The sequence below is a fragment of the Asterias amurensis genome, chromosome 17 (genome assembly GCF_032118995.1).
Source record: "Asterias amurensis chromosome 17, ASM3211899v1".
Lineage (NCBI taxonomy): Eukaryota > Metazoa > Echinodermata > Asteroidea > Forcipulatida > Asteriidae > Asterias > Asterias amurensis.
The window spans coordinates 14092856-14112784 of record NC_092664.1 but is presented as its reverse complement, the minus strand read 5'-3'; the positions used below and the strand labels follow the sequence as shown (position 1 = coordinate 14112784).

The 19929-nt window shown below is 38.3% G+C and overlaps 1 protein-coding gene across 3 annotated transcripts in view; it reads right to left on the bottom strand.

The window, feature by feature from the left end:
* Nucleotides 1–28: 28 nt before the first annotated feature.
* LOC139949483 (dual specificity tyrosine-phosphorylation-regulated kinase 4-like) overlaps nt 29–19929 on the bottom strand; it is a 64841-nt gene continuing 44940 nt past the window's right edge. For all 3 annotated transcript variants that reach the window (XM_071947846.1, XM_071947845.1, XM_071947844.1), the window contains 13 exons: nt 17616–17735; nt 16498–16685; nt 15739–15812; nt 14676–14839; nt 11958–12094; nt 11364–11504; nt 10321–10541; nt 9409–9581; nt 8709–8769; nt 7700–7829; nt 6012–6403; nt 5583–5698; nt 29–5274 (listed from right to left, as the gene is read on the bottom strand). In XM_071947846.1, the coding sequence (XP_071803947.1) occupies nt 5116–5274; nt 5583–5698; nt 6012–6403; nt 7700–7829; nt 8709–8769; nt 9409–9581; nt 10321–10541; nt 11364–11504; nt 11958–12094; nt 14676–14839; nt 15739–15812; nt 16498–16685; nt 17616–17735 (2076 nt within the window). In that variant the 3' untranslated portion in view covers nt 29–5115. The remainder of the gene's footprint in view (nt 5275–5582; nt 5699–6011; nt 6404–7699; nt 7830–8708; nt 8770–9408; nt 9582–10320; nt 10542–11363; nt 11505–11957; nt 12095–14675; nt 14840–15738; nt 15813–16497; nt 16686–17615; nt 17736–19929) is intronic.

Below are 19929 nucleotides of genomic sequence, written 5' to 3'. Positions count from 1 at the left end.
TAAATGACACAATACAAAACAAACTAAATATGGTGACATTTTCGTTTAATAATTTTACCAGTGAGTATGTAACACCATGGCACAGTGTGTTGTTATAAAGTCACATTAGTTGTAAATACAAAACAAAAACAGACTGTGAAGTTATTACATATGTAGAGTGTTTTGCATAGGAGAAAGAATCGCCTGATGAAGAAAGTTCCACGGCAAGCTACGAGGTTCGAGGATCTGCCATCTGCCATTTTTGCATACAACGTTCTTTGAGTTTTTGGATGTAAAATTTTGCATCAAATACTTTTTTTCCCCCGAACATACACAGAATGTGTGTTAGGAACTGCATACATGTATCTCCCGAGTCATTTAGGTCCACACACATAAAGGTCGTGGGTTCGAATCCCACACGAGTACACTTACGCGGTGGATTTTTTTTCACAGGACTCGGGAAAGTAACCGAGTTAAACAGTGCTTTTAAAAAGACAGTGGACACTATTGGTAATATTGTCGAAGACCGGTCTTCTCACTTGGTGTATCTCAACATATGCATAAAAGAACAAACCAGTGAAAACTTGACCTCAATTGGTCGTCCAAGTTGCGAGATAACAATGAAAGAAAAAACACCCTTGTCCCACAACGTTGTGTGCTTTCAGATGCTTGATTTCGTGACCTCAAATTCTAAAACAAATTCGTGGAAAATTACTTGTCTCTCGAAACGTCACTTCAGAGGGAGCCGTTTCTCAACACGTTTTATACCATCAACCTCTCCCCATTACTCGTCACCAAGAAAAGTTTTATGCTAATAATTATTTTGAGTAATTACCAATAATGTCCACTGCCTTTAAAGGGAAGGTACACGTTTGGTAATTACTCAAAACAAATATCAACTTAAAAACTGACTTGGTAACGAGCATTGGAGAGCTGTTGATAGTGTAAAACATCGTGAGAAACGACTCCCTCTGAAGTAATGTAGTTTTTGAGAAAGAGGTAATTTCTCACTAAAATAATAAAAGACTTCTAGCTAGAAGTCTTTTATTCCTATCTGAAAGCACACTAGTTCGTCAAACAATTAAGGGTGTTTTTTCTTTCATCATTTTCTCGCAACTTCGATGACCGATTGAGCCCAAATTTTCATAGGTTTGTTATTTTATGCATATGATTGGATACACCAAGTGAGAAGACTGGTCTATGACAATTACCAAACGTGTACCTTCCCTTTAACGTCTTTTTGTTTAGTTCATAAACACATCAAAGGCTCTTTTCGAAACCACTGCTTGGGCTTGGCCTATGGCTAAGGCCTAAGCTATGTAAGACGATAGGCACTTTCCTTACATAGTCCAATTTCATAGAGCTGACAGGTGAGAGGTTTTTCTTCTTCTTGGAGTTTGCCTAAAACTAACTGCTAAAAAATTGCCTAATGTGACCTGGGATTAGTGCCTAAACTAATCGATGGCATCTCACCATTTTGCATATTATTGTAAGTTTATATCAAAGCGTTTGTACAAAGAATGTAACACAACATTTTTTTTTAAATAAATAAGTTAAATGGGCAGAAACTATAAATAACTGTGGACGGATGGGAATAAACACAGAAATCCTAAAATGAAATTAAGTTTCATGTAAACTCTACAACGATTGACGCAACAAAACTCACTGAAGGGGGATATGAACCTGTAGGTTAACTTTGCTATGTGCACAACCAGCCGTCCGGGGCCAAATTTCATAGAGCAGAACAAAATGTGCTTATCGTTTTCTGCTTAGCAGAAATAAGCAGGATACCAGTCTAAAATTGCACACATGACATGGTAGCTTGGCTGGTAACCTTAGTCTGATAAGTACAAGTTGTTTGTGCTTTTCTACTTTTTACGCATACTTATGAGCAGTTCTATGAAATTAAGCTGTATGAATAGTAGACTTGGCTCCAAGTCTGTGATCATGCGGTTTAGTCGTCCTGATAGCTGATACATTATTGTCTGAAACAGTGCCCTCTTGTGGATAAACCTCCATCATTAGCCTGAGATTGCGAGTTAGAGCGTGTGATAGCAAATATGCGGGGGAATTCTGAGTGGTGGATGCAGAGAAAGAACCGCAGTCTCAGACTTGAAATCAAGTCTATATGAAGTGTGGACCTGAGGAAAAAAAAGAGGTCCACATAATGTAGAGACTTGAACACTATGTTGACTTACACACGTCCACACAGTGTTTCTTACAGTGTTAAAGAATAAGATTTTTCTTCAAGACACTGGACACTATTGGTAGTTGTCAAAGACTAGTCTTCACAGTTGGTGTATCTCAACATATGCATAAAATAACAAACCTGTGAAAATTTGAGCTCAATCTGTCGTCAAAGTTGCAAGATATTAATGAAAGAAAAAACACCCTTGTCGCACCATGGTCACACGAAGTTGTGCGCTTTCAGATGCTTGATTTTGAGACCTCAAATTCCAAATCTGAGGTCCCGAAATCCAATTCTCGAAAAACTACGTCACTTCAGAGGGAGCTATTTCTCACAATGTTTTATACTATCAACCTCTCCCCATTACTCGTATGAAATCAAGAAAGGTTTTATGCTAATAATTATTTTGAGTAATTACCAATAGTGTCCACTGCCTTTAAGTGTACAGAACAAAAAAAGGAATGTCCACAGAGCAACTGCAACACTGGGCATGTCTACTATTGATAACCGAGGACTTTAACAAAAGGGATCCGGGAAAAAGTCACACCGGGAAAAAGTCACACCGGGAAAAAGTAATACCGGGAAAAAGTCACACCGCGGACAGTCCACGGTAGATTTTGTGTACAAAACCAATGGGGACGTCTGAAAAATAATCTATGTCCAAACAATGGGAGAACAAAGAGAAGTCATCGGTCTGCACCATAAACAAGTATGTGTGTTTAAGGATGTGGGAATGATAACTAACTTCACTAGCACAACAACTTTTTTTGTCAACAAATAAACAACGTTAAAAAATAAACAGAGTATTATTTACATTCTGCATAAACAACACTAAAAACAAACATCTTCAAGGTGGTCAACAAATTGGCAATGGAAAACAAAATTGACAACTTTTTTGTTAAAATCTCTTCAATATTTACATATAATAATTTGTACAAAGTGAGTGGTTTATAAACAAACATTTGATGTTAAAAATGAACATGTACAGGAAAATGCTTCAAATATTATTCAGTTAAAAATATATAATGTGCGATATATATAAATTTAGCATACAAGGCAAATGCTTGCTTCTGGTAAAACACAAGTTACAACTTATGTACACATTGTAGTTCTGCTTACAACCGTTGGCCGTCTTGGCAAGCAGAAAGAGGTTTTGCTTAAGTAAATACAATTTGCAGGTGTTCAGGGAATGGCTGCTGTGCTGATCTTGCGCATCAAGAATCTTTTTCCCATCCATGTGCTGAAACCCCGAGCTAATCCAGTAAGCGAAAAGCATCAGGGTAAGCAGAGTTCAGGAATGTATTGCTTAGCGCTGCTACATGTATACACACAAATTTTTCTGCTTCGAGCACTGGCAAATCTAGCTAAGCAGAAAGATGTCAACCGGTAACAATGCCAAGTGATCTACTGTTTGACAATGGTTCCCTGGCAGTATCTGCTTAGCTGATAAGTTTGTCATGCAACATTTTCAGCTAGGCAGCCTTATGGAATCAGACTTCATGTCCGAGTGACAGTCTTGGTGAATGCCGATGGACACATTGCATGTCACAGACACATGTCCGGAACGACAGTCTTGACGAATGAACAGTTGGGATGGTAGTAGTGCATTCTGCTCTACCAACCAGGCTCCTAGTGGGTGATACCCATGCCTACATCCTTACAGAATGTGAAGGGGGTAACCCTGGTTGATCAGACCCAGGAGTAGGTGGCAACGAACCCCTAGTGGCAGTTGATTCGGGTCGGTAGCCCCAACTTAAAGGATTATTAATTCTGTAATATACACATGAAGACAGCAGGGACGTCAAACCTGTACGGTATACACTTGAGCAGAAACATCGTTGCATTTCAGTTCCACTACACCACCATAAGCCACACGTACTAGTCAGCTCAGGGTCAACACAATTCGATACCAGGTACCCGGTATAATATTGTGCCCTTCTATTCGACCGGTGGTAGGTAAGGAATCATTTTAACTTGGCACAGAAGTAGATGAGTTCGTTTGCAGGACATCACATGCTAGATGAAAAAGAAACTGCAAAACTATTCAGACGTTTTTGCAGCTTCTTCCTACTCACATATTTTCGTCGGTGGGACGCTAATTCTGTATGGTATACACATGAAGACAGCAGGGACGTCAACTCTGTACGGTATACACTTGAAGGTAGCAATTACATCATTGCATGTTCTCGTCGGTGGGACGCTAATTCTGTATGGTATACACATGAAGACAGCAGGGACGTCAACTCTGTACGGTATACACTTGAAGGTAGCAATTACATCATTGCATGTTCTCGTCGGTGGGACGCTAATTCTGTATGGTATACACATGAAGACAGCAGGGACGTCAACTCTGTATGGTATACACTTGAAGGTAGCAATTACATCATTGCATGTTCTCGTCAGTGGGACGCTAATTCTGTATGGTATACACATGAAGACAGCAGGGACGTCAACTCTGTACGGTATACACTTGAAGGTAGCAATTACATCATTGCATGTTCTCGTCGGTGGGACGCTAATTCTGTATGGTATACACATGAAGACAGCAGAGACGTCAAACCTGTACGGTATGTACACTTGAAGGCAGAAACATCGTTGCATTTCAGTTCCACTACACCAACGTAATTCACACGTAATTCGACAACAGGTACCCGGTACAATAATGTGCACTTCTATTCGATCGATGGCAGGAATAATTTTCAAATGGCACAGAAGAAGATGAGGCCCTTTGCAGGAAGTCACATGCTAGATGAAGAAGAAACTGCAAGCTATTCAGACATTTTCGCAGCTTCTTCCTACTCACTTAGTCCATCAACCTTGTATGGTATACACTTGAAGGCAGAAACATCATTGCATTTTAGTTCCAGTAGTCTACCTCAACACATGTACAGTTTCAATTTACATGTACAGTTTTAGTTTATGATACGACACCAAGTACCCAATGGCTTCTATACGATCGGTGGTAAGAACTGTTTCGTTGGGATGGAGTCGTGGACTTTGTCTGAATCTTTCTCTTTACTGTCTTTGATAGAGTCTTTCAAGTCCTCAGTCGCAACGGACGGAGTCTTCTCCATTGTTTCCTCTGAATCCATAACAAGGGGTTTCACCTACAAACATAAAACAGGTTGAGAAAAAAGATTAAGTCAGAACATCTGCTGTCTCGTGGTCTTTAATTTTTTTTTTTTATAATAAAAGACTTCAGCTGAAGCCTTTTATTATCTGAAGCACACAAAGTAATGCAAAAAGGGTGCTTTTTTTCTTTCGTTATTCTCTTGCAAATTCATTGACCAATTGAGCCAAAATGTTCACAGGTTTGTTATTTTATGCATATGTTGGGAATATGAAGTGAGAATATTGGACTTTGACAATTACCAATGGTGTCCACTGCCTTTAAGCAATGAAATTAAGCACTTACTTTATTGACAGGTTTCTCTGCTGTTTCTTGGAGTTGATGATGAGCCTCTTTATGCGCCATTTCTCTTGTCTTAGCACTTTTCTTTGTTGAAACTTTTTTGTCTACACTCTCGCTGCCTAGATTCAGAGAAAAGTATAAAAAACAATCAGTTCAAATATTCATTGATAAGTATCAAAGCTTTGGTCTCTGAGTCCCTGTCTCAAGTCTTGTATCAAGGTTTTAGGCCCTCTGTCTTAAAAGGAACGTTACAGAATTGGTAAGAAACAAAAATTGCGAATTATAATGGTTGAATTGCTCCAAGCAGAATACGCACAAGCTCATTCAGCCAATAGAGTGCGTTCTTTTTGCGTCGCTATCATTATCATTCTCGTTATCGTTGCAGTGGTACCGGGCCTTAACACTCCCTGGCCCCATGGGTTGCTTGCTTACCTTTGGTTTCACTGTCTGAGTTGATATGCGTGTGGTGTTTGCTTGCTTTGACAGCATGCTCATCCTCCACCTGCTGCTGCTGCTTGTGCTGTTTCTGCTGTAGTTGCTGCTGCACCTCTTGATGTTGATGTGAAGAGCTGACTTTACTCTCTGCGTCGGCAGCAGCCTGTTGCTCATGCTTGGTGTGATGGTGATGATGATGCTTGTGGTGGTGGTTGGTGCTGTAATGATGCTTGGGCTTCAAGGCGGCTGTGGACCTCATTGTCCCATGATGCTGTTGTTGCTGTTGCTGCTGCTGCATATCTCTAGTGTGGGATTTATACAGCTTGTCTTCTTGGATCCATTCGTGCTGCAGCGCTTCTTCTGGAGTCAAACGCTCACTTGGGTCCCAACTAAAAACAAAAATCAAATCAGAACAGGCGTTGAACTACATGTATTTAAATATAACAATCGTCCAATCGTAGTTCAAATACTCAAATGGGTCCCAACTGGAAAATGAATCAAAATTAGAATAGGAGTTGAACTATTTAATATAACAAGAGCCCAATCATAGTTCAGATACTCAATTGGATCCCAACTGGAAAACAAATCAGAGCAGGTGTTGAACCTAATGCTGTGTCCTAAACAGCGACTTTGGGTAGAGCTATGGCTAGATCAGCGCGTCTGTCAGTGTTGAAGAATACAGGCAGACGCGCATGATCTAGCTGTGTAGCTCTAGCCGATGTCACCGTTTAACGGCCATAAAATAAAACAATGGTCCAACCTTAGTTCCAACTGCATATTTGGTCCCAACTGAAAATCAAATCAGGACAGGTGATTTCCTCTACTCGAAAAAAAACAGTGATGAGAAAAGTTTCATCTTAGTTCAGATACTTCATTTGGTTTCCGACTGAAAATGTAAATTGCAACAGGTGTTGAACTGACTGCTTGAGAATAAAATAATAGCTGTCCAATCTAACTTGCGTTCCTGTTCAAATCGCAACGGGTCTACGTACTACTTGAGAGCATGATATCTTGATACCTGAGAGCGTATTAATCTTGGTTTAACTAATTAAATGTGTCCAAACTGGAAGAACAAATGAAAATAATGTCATTGGGATATGATTTATTAATAAGTGTACAACACTGGCTAGGGTTGCTATTATATAATATAATAATAATAACAAATTCTTATAAAGCGCATTTCACAATAAACCGTATCAATGCGCTTTACATTAGTGCCCTGGTCATTGGGCCAATAAACATCCCTTTAATCTTTCTCAGCTCCCATTAGGGAGTATACAGCCCCGAGCTGCCGTGGCGCTCCGAAAGCTTTTCATTCACAATATCAACCTCTACCCTCGCAGGTGCCCATTTACACCCCTGGGTGAAGAGAAGCAATTATAGTAAAGTATCTTGCTCAAGGACACAAGTGTCACGACTGGGATTCGAACCCACACTCCGGTGACTTAGCACTAGAACTTGAATTCGATGCTCTTAACCACTCGGCCGCAACACTCTATTATATATATTTATATATGATACTTATTATTTCATACTTATCATAATTGGAAATAGGCTTTCAGATTTGTTGTCATAACTGAATTTCCTCCTGTTACATACAGGCAAATTAACTGAACACTCAAAAATAACTTCAATTTAAAAATAACTTCAATACACAGAAACGAAACAAAAAGTGGTAAACTTACGCCAGACATTTCTGAATGAAATCTAGGAATGAGGTGTTGGATGTCTTGATAGCGTAGCTTAGATCTTTTGAGTTGGGTCTTCTCTTCTTCCCTTTGCTGTTTGTGATACACCTTGGGTTTCCTTTAGAATCTGTCAACGAGTAATGAGAGTTACAATGAGTAAAGATGTTAGAAAAGAACGTCACATAGGACCGACCACCAGAGCATTCGGCTTGATCGCATCAGTACCGAATACAGGAGCAAGTCTACACACACAAATAAGTGCATTCAAATCTTGACTTTTCAAGCAGTCCAGGCAGTCTTTCGCACCGATCCATGAGCACATGCTTGATACTTGTCCGAGCCACTTGGAACATTCTGACCCTTCCTACTTTTGACGGGCTCCTTTAAAGGAAGTGGACTGTCAAAGACCAGTCTTCTCACTTGGTGTATCTCAACATATGCATAAAATAACAAACCTGTAAAAATTTGAGCTCAATTGGACGTTGAAGTTGCGAGATAATAATGAAAGAAAAAAACACCTTTGTCACACGAAGTTGTGTGCTTTCAGATGCTTGATTTCGAGACCTCAAATTCTAAATCTGAGGTCTCAAAATCAAACTCATGGAAAATTAGTTCTTTCTTGAAAACTTTGTTACTTCAGAGGGAGCCGTTTCTTACAATGTTTTATACTATCAACCTATCCCCATTACTCATTACCAAGTGCAGTTTTACGGTTATTTTGAGTAATTACCTTTAGTGTCCACTGCCTTTAAGATCATAAATATTATTGTTTTCTTTTGTAATGTTAGTTTATCTTGTGCAATTGTTATATTTTAATATTAAATTTATCTGTTGCTGTACAATTGAAATTTAAATTGTATGTATTTTTTATACCTGATAAATACCGCAATTCAATTCAAGTCTATTCAACACAATAATGGGGGATGAATAGTATAGACAGCAAATCTACACAAAAGGACCAAGTAGATGAAGTATAAAAAAAAAAGTACAAAGAGTTTCATCTCACCAAAGAACAATCTCCTCCTCTGGGCTTCCTCTATGATTTTTGGTGGAGGCATTCCAAGAACCTGAAAACATGGGACAAAGTTAGAAACATTAGTAATTATACGATACAAATATCAATATACAAAAACAAATACACATGTGTTGAGTCTTAGCCGAGTAACCTAGTGCATCGGACTCTGTTGGGTAAACCCCTTATCATTCAACAATTCAACAACTCAATGAAAACAAAACTGTATTCATCCTTTTCACAATGAACCCATGATAGAGTGAGCCTAAAATTAAAGCTATGTTCCCAAAGAATGTTCCCATGGAATTATATTCCACCGCGTTTGCGTAACGTTTTACAGCGTGACGCTGTTTCCATTGGATATTTAGGCAGCCCTGATAATCAGGTTACCGTGGCTGCGCAGAAGTCTTCCGCAACCTCTTAGTTTTACATCAAGCGGTTGCAGTAAGTTGTAAGGGAAGTCAGTTTACCACGTGTCCCCATTGTATTTAATTTTGTCATTCTACAGAAAAGTTGCGGTACTCTAACAAAACAAGTCAAACGGGAACACGGCCTTATTTAGTCACAGTAGTCAATACTTTAAAATAATAATAATAATAATAATAATAAGACATTTGTAAAGCACCTAATGCAAAAAGCCTCTAAGCGCATAAAGAGAACAATAAAACTTTATTATTTTCTCAGACTGACTGACCTCCATAATGCAAGCTAGTTGTTCCACTTCATTCTCTCCAGGGAAGAGTGGGTACCCGGTGTAGAGCTCAGCAAGGATACATCCAAAGCTCCACATATCAATTGGCATACCGTAAGGTAGACCAAGAATCACCTCTGGAGATCGGTAGAAACGTGACTGGATGTACGTGTACACTGTAAAAGAGATTGGGCAATCATCAAGGATAAACAATTTCTTTCAATTTTATACTTCATTTGTTTTGGTACCAGAGACACAAAGACAATACAATGGCACAAAAAGCAGCTAAGCACAACAAAAGAAGGTCCATCAAATTGGACCCTAGCATTTCTGATCAGCAGAGTGCGGGTTCGAGTACCGGTCACGACACTTTTGAAACCATTAGTGCTTCATCCTTCAGATGGGACACAAAACCGTAGGTCCTTTGGGTAGCAGGCAAGTGCGGAGCGAGGCAGCCGAAACGCCACGGGACATGAGACCCACAATGGTACCCTAGAAAATGTTGAGGTTTATTTATGCTCTAAGTTGCCTTGTTAGCATGTAGCTTATTTTACATTATTGTAGTTGTACATTGTTGTTGCCAGGCATATACTAGGCTTAAAAAATAAAATCAAAAAACAAAACACTTTTTGCTACACTGAATGCGGCACTTATTTTGTTTACAAGGCGCACTTAGCAAATTTGATTCTCATTCAAATGGGAAGAGTAATGTTTAGTCTATAGCAGATACATGTAAGTAGGAAGACTAGTAACAAGTTTAGTATAATACAAGTGAGAAGACTTGTGTTAAGTCTAGTGTAAGTCGGAAGACTAGTACCTAGTGTGAGTAGGAAGCCTAGTGTTAAGTTTAGCATCAGTCCAATACAAAGAGCTGCTGCTAGTTCAAGCAGAAGTCATCCTAGATGCTTAATATACCTCTCTGGTTGACATAGCAACTGCTGCCGAAGTCAATCACTTTAATGGAGTTTTGATATTTCTGCTTGAGTAAGATATTCTCCGGTTTGAGATCGCAGTGGATGATGCGTTCTCTCTGCAGTAGTCTCAGACAGCCTAAGAGGGTGTACGCAAAGCGTCTTATTAACGCTATGCTGAAACCCTGGAAGTTGTTCTTCTTGATAAGCTCGTACAAATTCATCCTGAATGAAGGAATAGGAAACAAAATTTAAAGAATTTTGTTGTAGATTATTATGCATGGAAATAAACCATGAGGGAAAACAACCTGACTGGGTATAAAAATAAAAATAAAAAATAAAAAGGTTAACCAAAGAGAAATTGACTTAAGAACCTGTGCCCTCCAAAGTCAGTGCTCTACCAACTGAGCTATCTAGCCCTATCTTGACAGTCTCCCTATTTGGTCAATATCTTTGTTTGGAGTGCCAGTCAGAGGCCATACAACCTGTAACTGCCCTAGAGCCAGGGACTACACCAAAATTGATGATACAACCTTGGAAGCAGGGGCAGCAGAGAGGGATCACAGGAGGGCAGGTGACTCTTCATTTCAAATATCAAGCAATAAATCATGTAAAGTAAACTGACTGGGTGATATAAATAATTTGGGGTTGACATTGTTTTCTTTGTTCCACCTCAAAATTGAATCAGTCAGTTTCCCTTGTGGTTTATTGCTTGATAATTATGTGGGAAAACTTTTACATTGGTTTAAGGTAACTGCAAAAAGTACACAAAATTGGGTGTGGTAATTAAGGTAAAATTAGGTCTCGAATTTGGTTCAAATAATTTAGTGAGAAGTTACTTCTTTTTCAAAAACTACGCTACTTTAGAGGGAGCCATTTCTTAAAATGTTTTACACTATCCATTGCTCTTAACAGCTCTTCATTGCTTGTTACCAAGTAAGTTTTTATGCTAACAATTATTTTGGGTAATTACCAATAGTGTCCAGTGCCTTTAAGAACTGCACACTTTGTTCCATGATTTTTTACTATGTACAGTGGTATACTCACCCTAAGAGTTCAAACGTGATACACAAATGGTTCCTGAAGTAAAAGTATTCCATCATGTGGATGACGTTGTTTGAGTTGTCCCTGTCTTTTCTTCTTAGTGCATCCAATATCTTCACCTCAATCAGGGCTTGGTGGTGAAACCTGAACAACAACAATGAATATTATTTATTGAAAATCTACTCCGCAGTAGTAGAATATAGCAAGACAGTTCTCTATAAAGAACAAAATCTACCAGGCAAGTATAGACACACTCATGCCTCAAATCCAATACGAAAGTTTTACGAACTTAAAAGGCAAAGTATACCTTTGGTTTTTGGTACTGTTCTATTGTTTTAATCGTAACACATGTAGATGTATACACGTAGATAATAGATATTTTTTAGATATTGCCCAAATTCCGGAACAAATACATGTATCTCCATACAGGAAGAATAATCACTCATAGGATTACACATCTCAGAAGCATTATGCAGTAACGCAAAGTACAAATATTTTAGAAGCGGATACGGCCGAGATTTCATTTGAAAATTAAATTTGTACCAGGCATAGTGAACAACATTTGTGCAAATCTTTTCAAATATTAACGTAACTGACCTCTTTTTATTTCTGATGATCTTAATTGCAACCATGTCTCCCGTCTTGTGGTCAATGGCCCTGACGACCTGACCAAATGACCCTTTACCTATGACCTCTAGGATCTCATACCTGTAGGTCATGTGATCATGCAGCACCTAACAGCAAAGGAAAACAAAACCACAAAAATTAATATTGATTACTAATAGAACAGATATAGAATTATTAGAATACTAATATTAGAATATTTGTATATTTAGAATACAATTGATTTGTCTTTTAAATTTAAACACTGCTTTATTTTCTGAATTTTTTTTTTATGGCTGTATATATTTATGGAGATAATAAAATTCATTAGGCCTACTGTACTTGAATAAGTGCCAAAAAGCAAATCCAAACGTACAAGATTCGCCATGCCAACACCTGGCATTTCCTACCAAAACTCAAAATCTAGTTTTATTTTCTTTCAAATATCCTAGGCCTATAAGGAATGCATAGTAGACACTATTCCACAATCAATAATGGTACTACAAAAGTCATTTAAGTCCTGATTTTTCTTTGGTCATGTCAATGATCACCATCATGCAGAAATATGAATTAAGTTACAATATCATTTATTTATCATTTATTGAATAATTGGACACTTCTAGAAAGCGGTTATTTACCAATGTTGGCCCTTATTACACGTTAAGATTATTCACTGGACCAACTATTTCATTCCTTAAGCTATCTCAGCTCCCTTGGGGTACATACACATAGCCTGGGCTGCCAAGTAATGTAAGCTAAATTATTAAATCAACAGAAAATATCTCTCCCAAGTTAGGCCTACTCCTGAGTACAGAAATTAATAATAAAAAAGTAATAATAACGTTAAAGACTTCTGATGCACACATATCCAGTATAATAACAAATAATCAAGACCTGTACACAATGCACACATATCCACCCTGCTGGGTGTTCAAGGCGCAGTACATACACAAAAAACAAACAGAAAGAAAACAGACACAACAAAATTATTTCTTGAAAACCTGTGACATAAGATAAATTTTGAGAAGAGAAGCAAGTACATATATATACAATACATGTAGTTACGTGTCTTCTTCGAGGATACAAGGGTCATGACCGGGATTAGAACCCACACACCAATGACATGGCCATCATAGCTTGAGTTCAGCAGTGTACTAGACCGCTCGTCTATCACATGCCACAATCATTAATACAAAATAACAAATAATGAAGTACTGTTATGCAAAGATACAAAATAGCAAATAATGAAAAAGTGAAATGCCAAGATAAAAAATTTAAAATAATGAAAGACTGAAATGCCAAGATACAAAATAAAAACTAATGAAATACTGAAATGCCAAGATACAAAAACAAAAAAATGAAAAACTAAAATGCCAAGATACAAAATTAAAAAATAATGAAATACTAAAATGCCAAGATAAAAAATAATGAAATACCGAAATGCCAAAGGCGTACATTACATGTATTTGCCCTCATCAGTGCACGGGGGAAATAAAATGTCATGATGGAGCATTTTTTAATCAAGATACAATTCATCTCAACGTCATTGAAGACATTTGATTAGTTTTGATTGAACAACCCTGAGGCTCGTCATTCGCAAAAGAACAACAACATGAAATGCAGTGAATATAAGGCACCAACTCAAAGTACTTCACATGAAGCCACACAATATACATGCAAAGGTATGTTGAAATGATGCCGTTTCTACCGTTTGGTAGCCCCTGGGGTTATAGATTACAATGAGCTTTTGAAAACAGTATCCAAAGCACTAGAGAAGTAGACCAATGAGCAGGATTTTGTTATTTGTGGAACAAAATATTGTCTGATTTTCTTCACCAGACCGACATAAAAAGTCTGATTTCAGCCAAAAGTCTGAACAATCTCATCCCTGTACATGATGAATTGTGAATTTAAACACATGGTCCACTTTTCTATCATGAACCTCGCATGTAAATCTGTGAACATTAACACCTTCCCTCGTACTGTGCTAATGTTAAGCACACCCTTTAAACAGTCACACACAAATATTTACAAATCGTGTTAAACACCTTTTTTAATGAGAAAATAGTATGAGCTCACCAACCAAAAGGGGTGTAAATGCAAACAAAATGTTAAAGGGACACGTTGCCTTGGATCGGTCGAGTTGGTCTTTGAAAAGCGTTTGTAACCGTTTTTTATAAAATGCATATGGGTAGAAAGATGTTGTAAAAGTAGAATACAATGATCCACACAAACATGCCTCAAAATTGCGTGGTTTTCCTTTTACCTCGTCGACTAACACGTCGGCCATTTATGGGGGTCAAAATTTTGACTCCCATAAATGGCCGACCATGTTAGTTCGCACAGTAGAAGGAAAACCACGCAATTTCGAGGCAAACTTGTGTGGATCATTGTATTCTACTTTTAAAACATCTTTCCAACCATATGCATTTTATAAAAAACGGTTACAAACGCTTTTGTTTTGACCAACTCGTCCGATCCAAGGCAACGTGTTCCTTTAACGGCCTGACGTTTCGAACCCTAGTAGAGGCTTCATTTTTGAGCCTTTGAGAAAGACTCTGCAAGGGTAGAAACACCAGGCAAGTGTTCCTGTAGCAAGCACTGCAGTTGGATGCTTCCAAGTTGCCTGCAAATTGCCTCGTGTGACAAGGGTCTATGGGTAAAACCCAACCTAAATTCTTTATCCCCGATGCAGGACTTAAATACACATACCTTTGAATAAGAACCATTCTCGTCATCATAGCCGTTGTTCTGAGCAGCCCCTTGTACTCCTTCAATCTTCTTAGCCTCCGGTCCTAGAAACCATATATCTGTGTGGTCTAGTACCTCCGATTGCTCGTAGGCCGTCAGTCGATCTCGGTAGAACTTCAGGGCTTCTGTAGATGAGAGAAAAGCCGCAGAAAAATCAACCCAAGCTGCATTGGTGACACATGTTTCTGCGTGCGTTTTGGCATAGAGCTAGGCCCAATTTCATAGTAGCTGGGAAGGGAAGCTTTTTACTATCATTATCTTCAAATCATGTAAGTTTAATGTAAATCTGTGGACATTGTGTTGTGTGTCGTACAAAAAGTACTCCAACCATTTAAATGCACTGGATACTATTGGTAATTACTCAAAATAATGAGCTGTACAGGTGAAGCACCTATGCAAAACCCTGGTTCGAATCTCGCTCAAACCATAGAATTTGAACCAGGGCTAAAAAAGGGGAATGCAGGAAACAAGACACCTCAGCCAACCTTTTCCTGATCTTTAGACATTAAAGAACATTACAGAACTGGTTTTGCTAGTAAAAAGTTGCTGACAGTGTAAGCAACTTTATGTAATCCACCATATACATAAACTGACAAACCTGTAGAAGTTTGAGATCGATTGGCCATCTGGGTCACGAGAGAATAGTGAAAAACTGATTACAAATTTTGCATTGCATCGATGCCAAAACAAAAATGAATAAAACGCTCACTGAGCGATAAACTCCAAACGCGAAATTAGATTATTTATTTCTCATCAAATATGAAATTTCAGACAGAAATATTTCAAGGGATGTTTTCTACTATCAGCATCATTACACATGCTAGACCGTGTAAAATTTGCGTGATCTTCACGATTTTTGTTTCTTACCAATTCTGTAATGTTCCTTTAAAAACAAAACTTAAATATTTTATTTTAAATATCAACAGTTACATTAATCATATGTCATGGTCAACCATAAAATTAAAATTGCCTGGTCATTGTCAAACTTTCTGTCACGTTCAACCATTTTTTGAATGCTACTTACCCCCGGGCGTAAGTGGTAATCGATGACCCATTGCATCTTTCTTGGGACTGTCGGATTTATTACCTTCCCGTTCTCTGTAAATATTACAAAACAACAAGCAAAATAATCAGGCACGTGAGTATTAACTATCCATGAAAGAAGAGGAAAAGAGAAAATTGGGCCAGAAAAAACGTGAAAAGACACAGAAAATGAAGAAAAAAGAGGAAAATCAAAACACCCAAAAGAGGTCACCAACTTAACATATTAGAGGAAATCTCACATGCCTGAGGCTTGGTAAAAGAAACAAGAGAAGATATATCTATTTCTATGACACATTGTTGCTGTCATTCCACCAAAACCAAACGAACAAAAGCGCCACCACTTAATAAACCAATTACTACTAGTGCTCTCTAACGCCCAACAGGCTCTTGCCACAAAACAACACAAGAGACATTATTATCGTTGGTCAGTCCCCTGCCAAACTGGCTCTTGCCACAAAAATCCACACAAGCCACTATCACTGTACACTCTCAACTGGCTCTTGCCACAAAAATCCACAGGAGACTGTGCAGACCCTATTACTCCCAGTGCACTATAGTCTCCTGCCAAGGCTCTTGCCACAAAGTTTTACAAGAGACTTTTGGAACTATGTAAGTCCACAGTACACAAGCCACAATCCATGGCTTGATTTCAAAACTCGACAAGAGTCTCAGAGTGTTCTTTTTTTTTAACGACAGTCTTAAGACCAATGTTTCAGACCACTTAGAGTTCACTACTCACATGTGAGTCTTCTGACGATGTAACCTCGCCTGCTCACTTGCGTTGTGAGTGGAGACAAGGTTGCCATGTAGGTTACTCAGTTGGGGTAACGTCTCTACATTGCTAATCCCCCTGGGTCCGAGGCTGAGCTGAGGAAACGTTGTGTTGCTGGACGTCATGGCAGGAGGCAGGCTGGAGGAGGTCAACTTCTGTAAAGGGAATCAAGGGGGGGGGGGGGAGAAACTTTTAAGGGCAAAGTATACATTTGGTTTTTTGAACTGTTTGATTATTTTAAACGCACACCTAAATGTACATGTAAATGTAGATGTAAAAAATTAATTTCTAAAGGTGGTTGTTTTTTAGATATCGCCAAACAGGCTAGGAGCACATAATCTTAGAATCGATACTAACAGTAACCCCCTTCTCAGATTCAGTTTTTTACAAAACCACATGCTTCAAAGTGAAAAGTTTCTAAAAATGCTTTACACTATAGAAAGCTGCTGTACTAGGCTTCCAACCCAAAGTTTTCGTTGCAATTATTTCTAAGAGTTACCAAACGAGTTTAAACAAGGTCTTCGGAATGTTTTCTACTTTTCTACTGTGCAATCTGGAGCATTCTTTTTGGTTTTCTGTTTGGGGGAAATTATTGTCTTCGCCTCATGTGGCTTGATTTAAAGGCACTGGACACCTTTGGTAATTCTCCAACACAAGAAAACTCACTTCGTGTATCCCGACTATGCGTAAAATAACAAACCTATGAACACTTTTAAGTCAGTTGGTAACCAAAGTTGCATAGAATAATGAAACAAAAAACACCATTACTGCACAAATGTGTGTGCTTTCAGAAGCCTTAAAAAGGCTCCAGGACATAAGTTTTTGTAATATTTAGTGAGAAATTACTTCTTTCTCAAAAACTACATTACTAATCAGAGGGAGCCGTTTTTCACAATGTTAACTATCAACAGCTCTCAATTGCTTGTTACCAAGTAAGTATTTTTGCTAACAATTATTTTAAGTAACTAACAACTAGTGTCTAGTGCCTTTAAGTTTGCTTTTCTGAGAATCATTGGCTTCACAACCAGAATAAATAAATACAAAAATAAAATAAAAATTAGTAAAAAGATGAAATTTCTAGTTACCTCTCCCTGTAAGCCTGATGCTTTCCTTCCCACCATGCCATTGATGTGCAGCGGTTGTGTTTTACTGCTCCCATACTTCATGGTGTCTGAACCAAGATGGCCTTTGGTTTCCCTGGGAGGCTGTAGAGGATGAGGACAAGAAAAAAATACACAATTACAATAATAAATTGGAAAGGAGGATGCTTGGGAACATGAAGAGAGACCGAACAATACATTGTAAATGCTTGGATCTGAGATAAAACTATGGATGTATTAGTGACCTGGTGACAGCAAAAAATATAAAATGGAGATGGGCTTGCACCTAGGCAGAATAAAAGATGAACTCTAGAGCCAAATCACTTAGAATGGCAACCACCTCTCCAGGAAAAGGAAATGTGGCAGACCTCGAACAAAATGTAGAGACAAGATAGTCAGCGTGGGATCAACAGCTTTGCAAGTATTAAACATAACAGGAATACTTGGTACTGTTTTGGGGGAAAATGACATTACTGTTGAGAATCAATACTCCTGAAGACATTGCTAAACTGAGCATAAAACAATTTTCCCTACCATTCCGGAACTATATATTGAGTAGACGCATTCACCACATAATATTTTGTAGGCTGGCATTAAATACCTTTTTGAAAATCACCTTGGAAGGTATTTATTGAATGGTCAGACAGTAGGAAGATTTGCACAAGCAGATGTGATTTAGATTGTTAGAGATCATTATAACATGGGGGGGGGGGGTTCCTAGCCTTTCTAATTGTCCTGACTTGACTAAAAATAGTTTTGATAGAGTCTAGGAATCAATAGACCCTTTGACTTCCCTAACGAGCAGCAGGTGATTTCTTGGAACTCCTTCCCTCCTTCCCCCATCTCAGTTCCTGCTCAGATAATCAAATATTTTGTGAAACCGAATAACAACGGCAAACATTGATACTGATGATAATTGATATGAACTATATGCAGGCATACATACACACACAGACTACAGGGGATTTATATACAATGAACAAACCCTAAGCTATGTTTTCCTCGTTTGCTTCTGGATCACTATTATTTTATTTCTATACGTTAGCAGGGTCTATGAGAGTCATTAGAGAGCATTAGCTGCAAATTTTAGGAGGTATATATGTTGAAATGATGGTAATTCCACATTTTTTTTGCTGACCCCTGACATTTAGATTTCACAGAGCTTTTTTTTGTACAATAGGGTTGAGAGACTTTGCTGGCGAAAAAGCCTGAAACAAATTTTATGAGGTATGCTGGAACGATGGTATTTCCACATCATGCTAGCCCTTTGGTTTAGATTTCACTTAGCTTTAGGAACAGAATCCTCAATAGAGAAGTTCATCAAAGAGCAGGATTTATTTATAATGTGGGGAAAATGGCAGCTGATTGTTAACAGGGGACATAAAAAGTTCTGGCATTTCTCATCCCTGCACTAGTCAACACAACTAATGTTGCCAGCTTCATTCATTAAAATTTCTTCAATTTTCAATTTTATGTAGTTGCCATGAAAGCCAGCAGAGAGTCTAGACAACATACATGACATAAAGAAATGGGAAAATTTTTATCCAATAACTCTATCATCTCCATCTTCACTTTTTAAATTTATATTCTTCCTCTACCTTGATTATTCCCTTGAATTTCCAACCTCTTGTGGTCAAACCATTCCTCCCCCCCCCCCTGCCTTCTTTGTCACCCTCTGCATTGTTCATTCCTTGCCTACCTCTCCTTTTCATCTCTTTCCAATTGACTGATTTTGATACACAGAATACCAGTTTATGTCTTTTGTGTTGTCTTTTATAGCCTGTTTAATGATAACAACTCTGCAAGGGTTTAATCATCAGGTGGCCACTAACTATTGGTTTGCATCAATAACTTGAGACTTCAGGAAATTCTCTTGTCCTTCAGAAACAATTTAATCACAAAAAGATCCCTTGCTTTGACCATGGAGCAATAAGTTTATTGCTCCATGCTTTGACAGCATGCCAGGAGTGAGAAATTTCAGACTTTCATCTGAATTCAAAAAGTAGTTAATTAACTAACGTTTCCAACCCTAGCAAAGTCTTTCTCCAAGGCTGAATGACAACAAAACAGGACACAACAGGTATACTGGTGTCACAAAAGCCGTGCATTGGAGAAAGAAATGAACAGAAAGAGAGAGGGGGGGGAGAGGTAGAAAGCACTCAGAAAAAGCAAGGAATGAACGACTTTCATCGTACATGCATCAGAACATAACAGACTGGGGTGGGTATATAACTCCCATCCTACAGAAACTACACTGGCTTCCCGTTCAAGTTACAGGTAGATTTTTAACTTATACTAT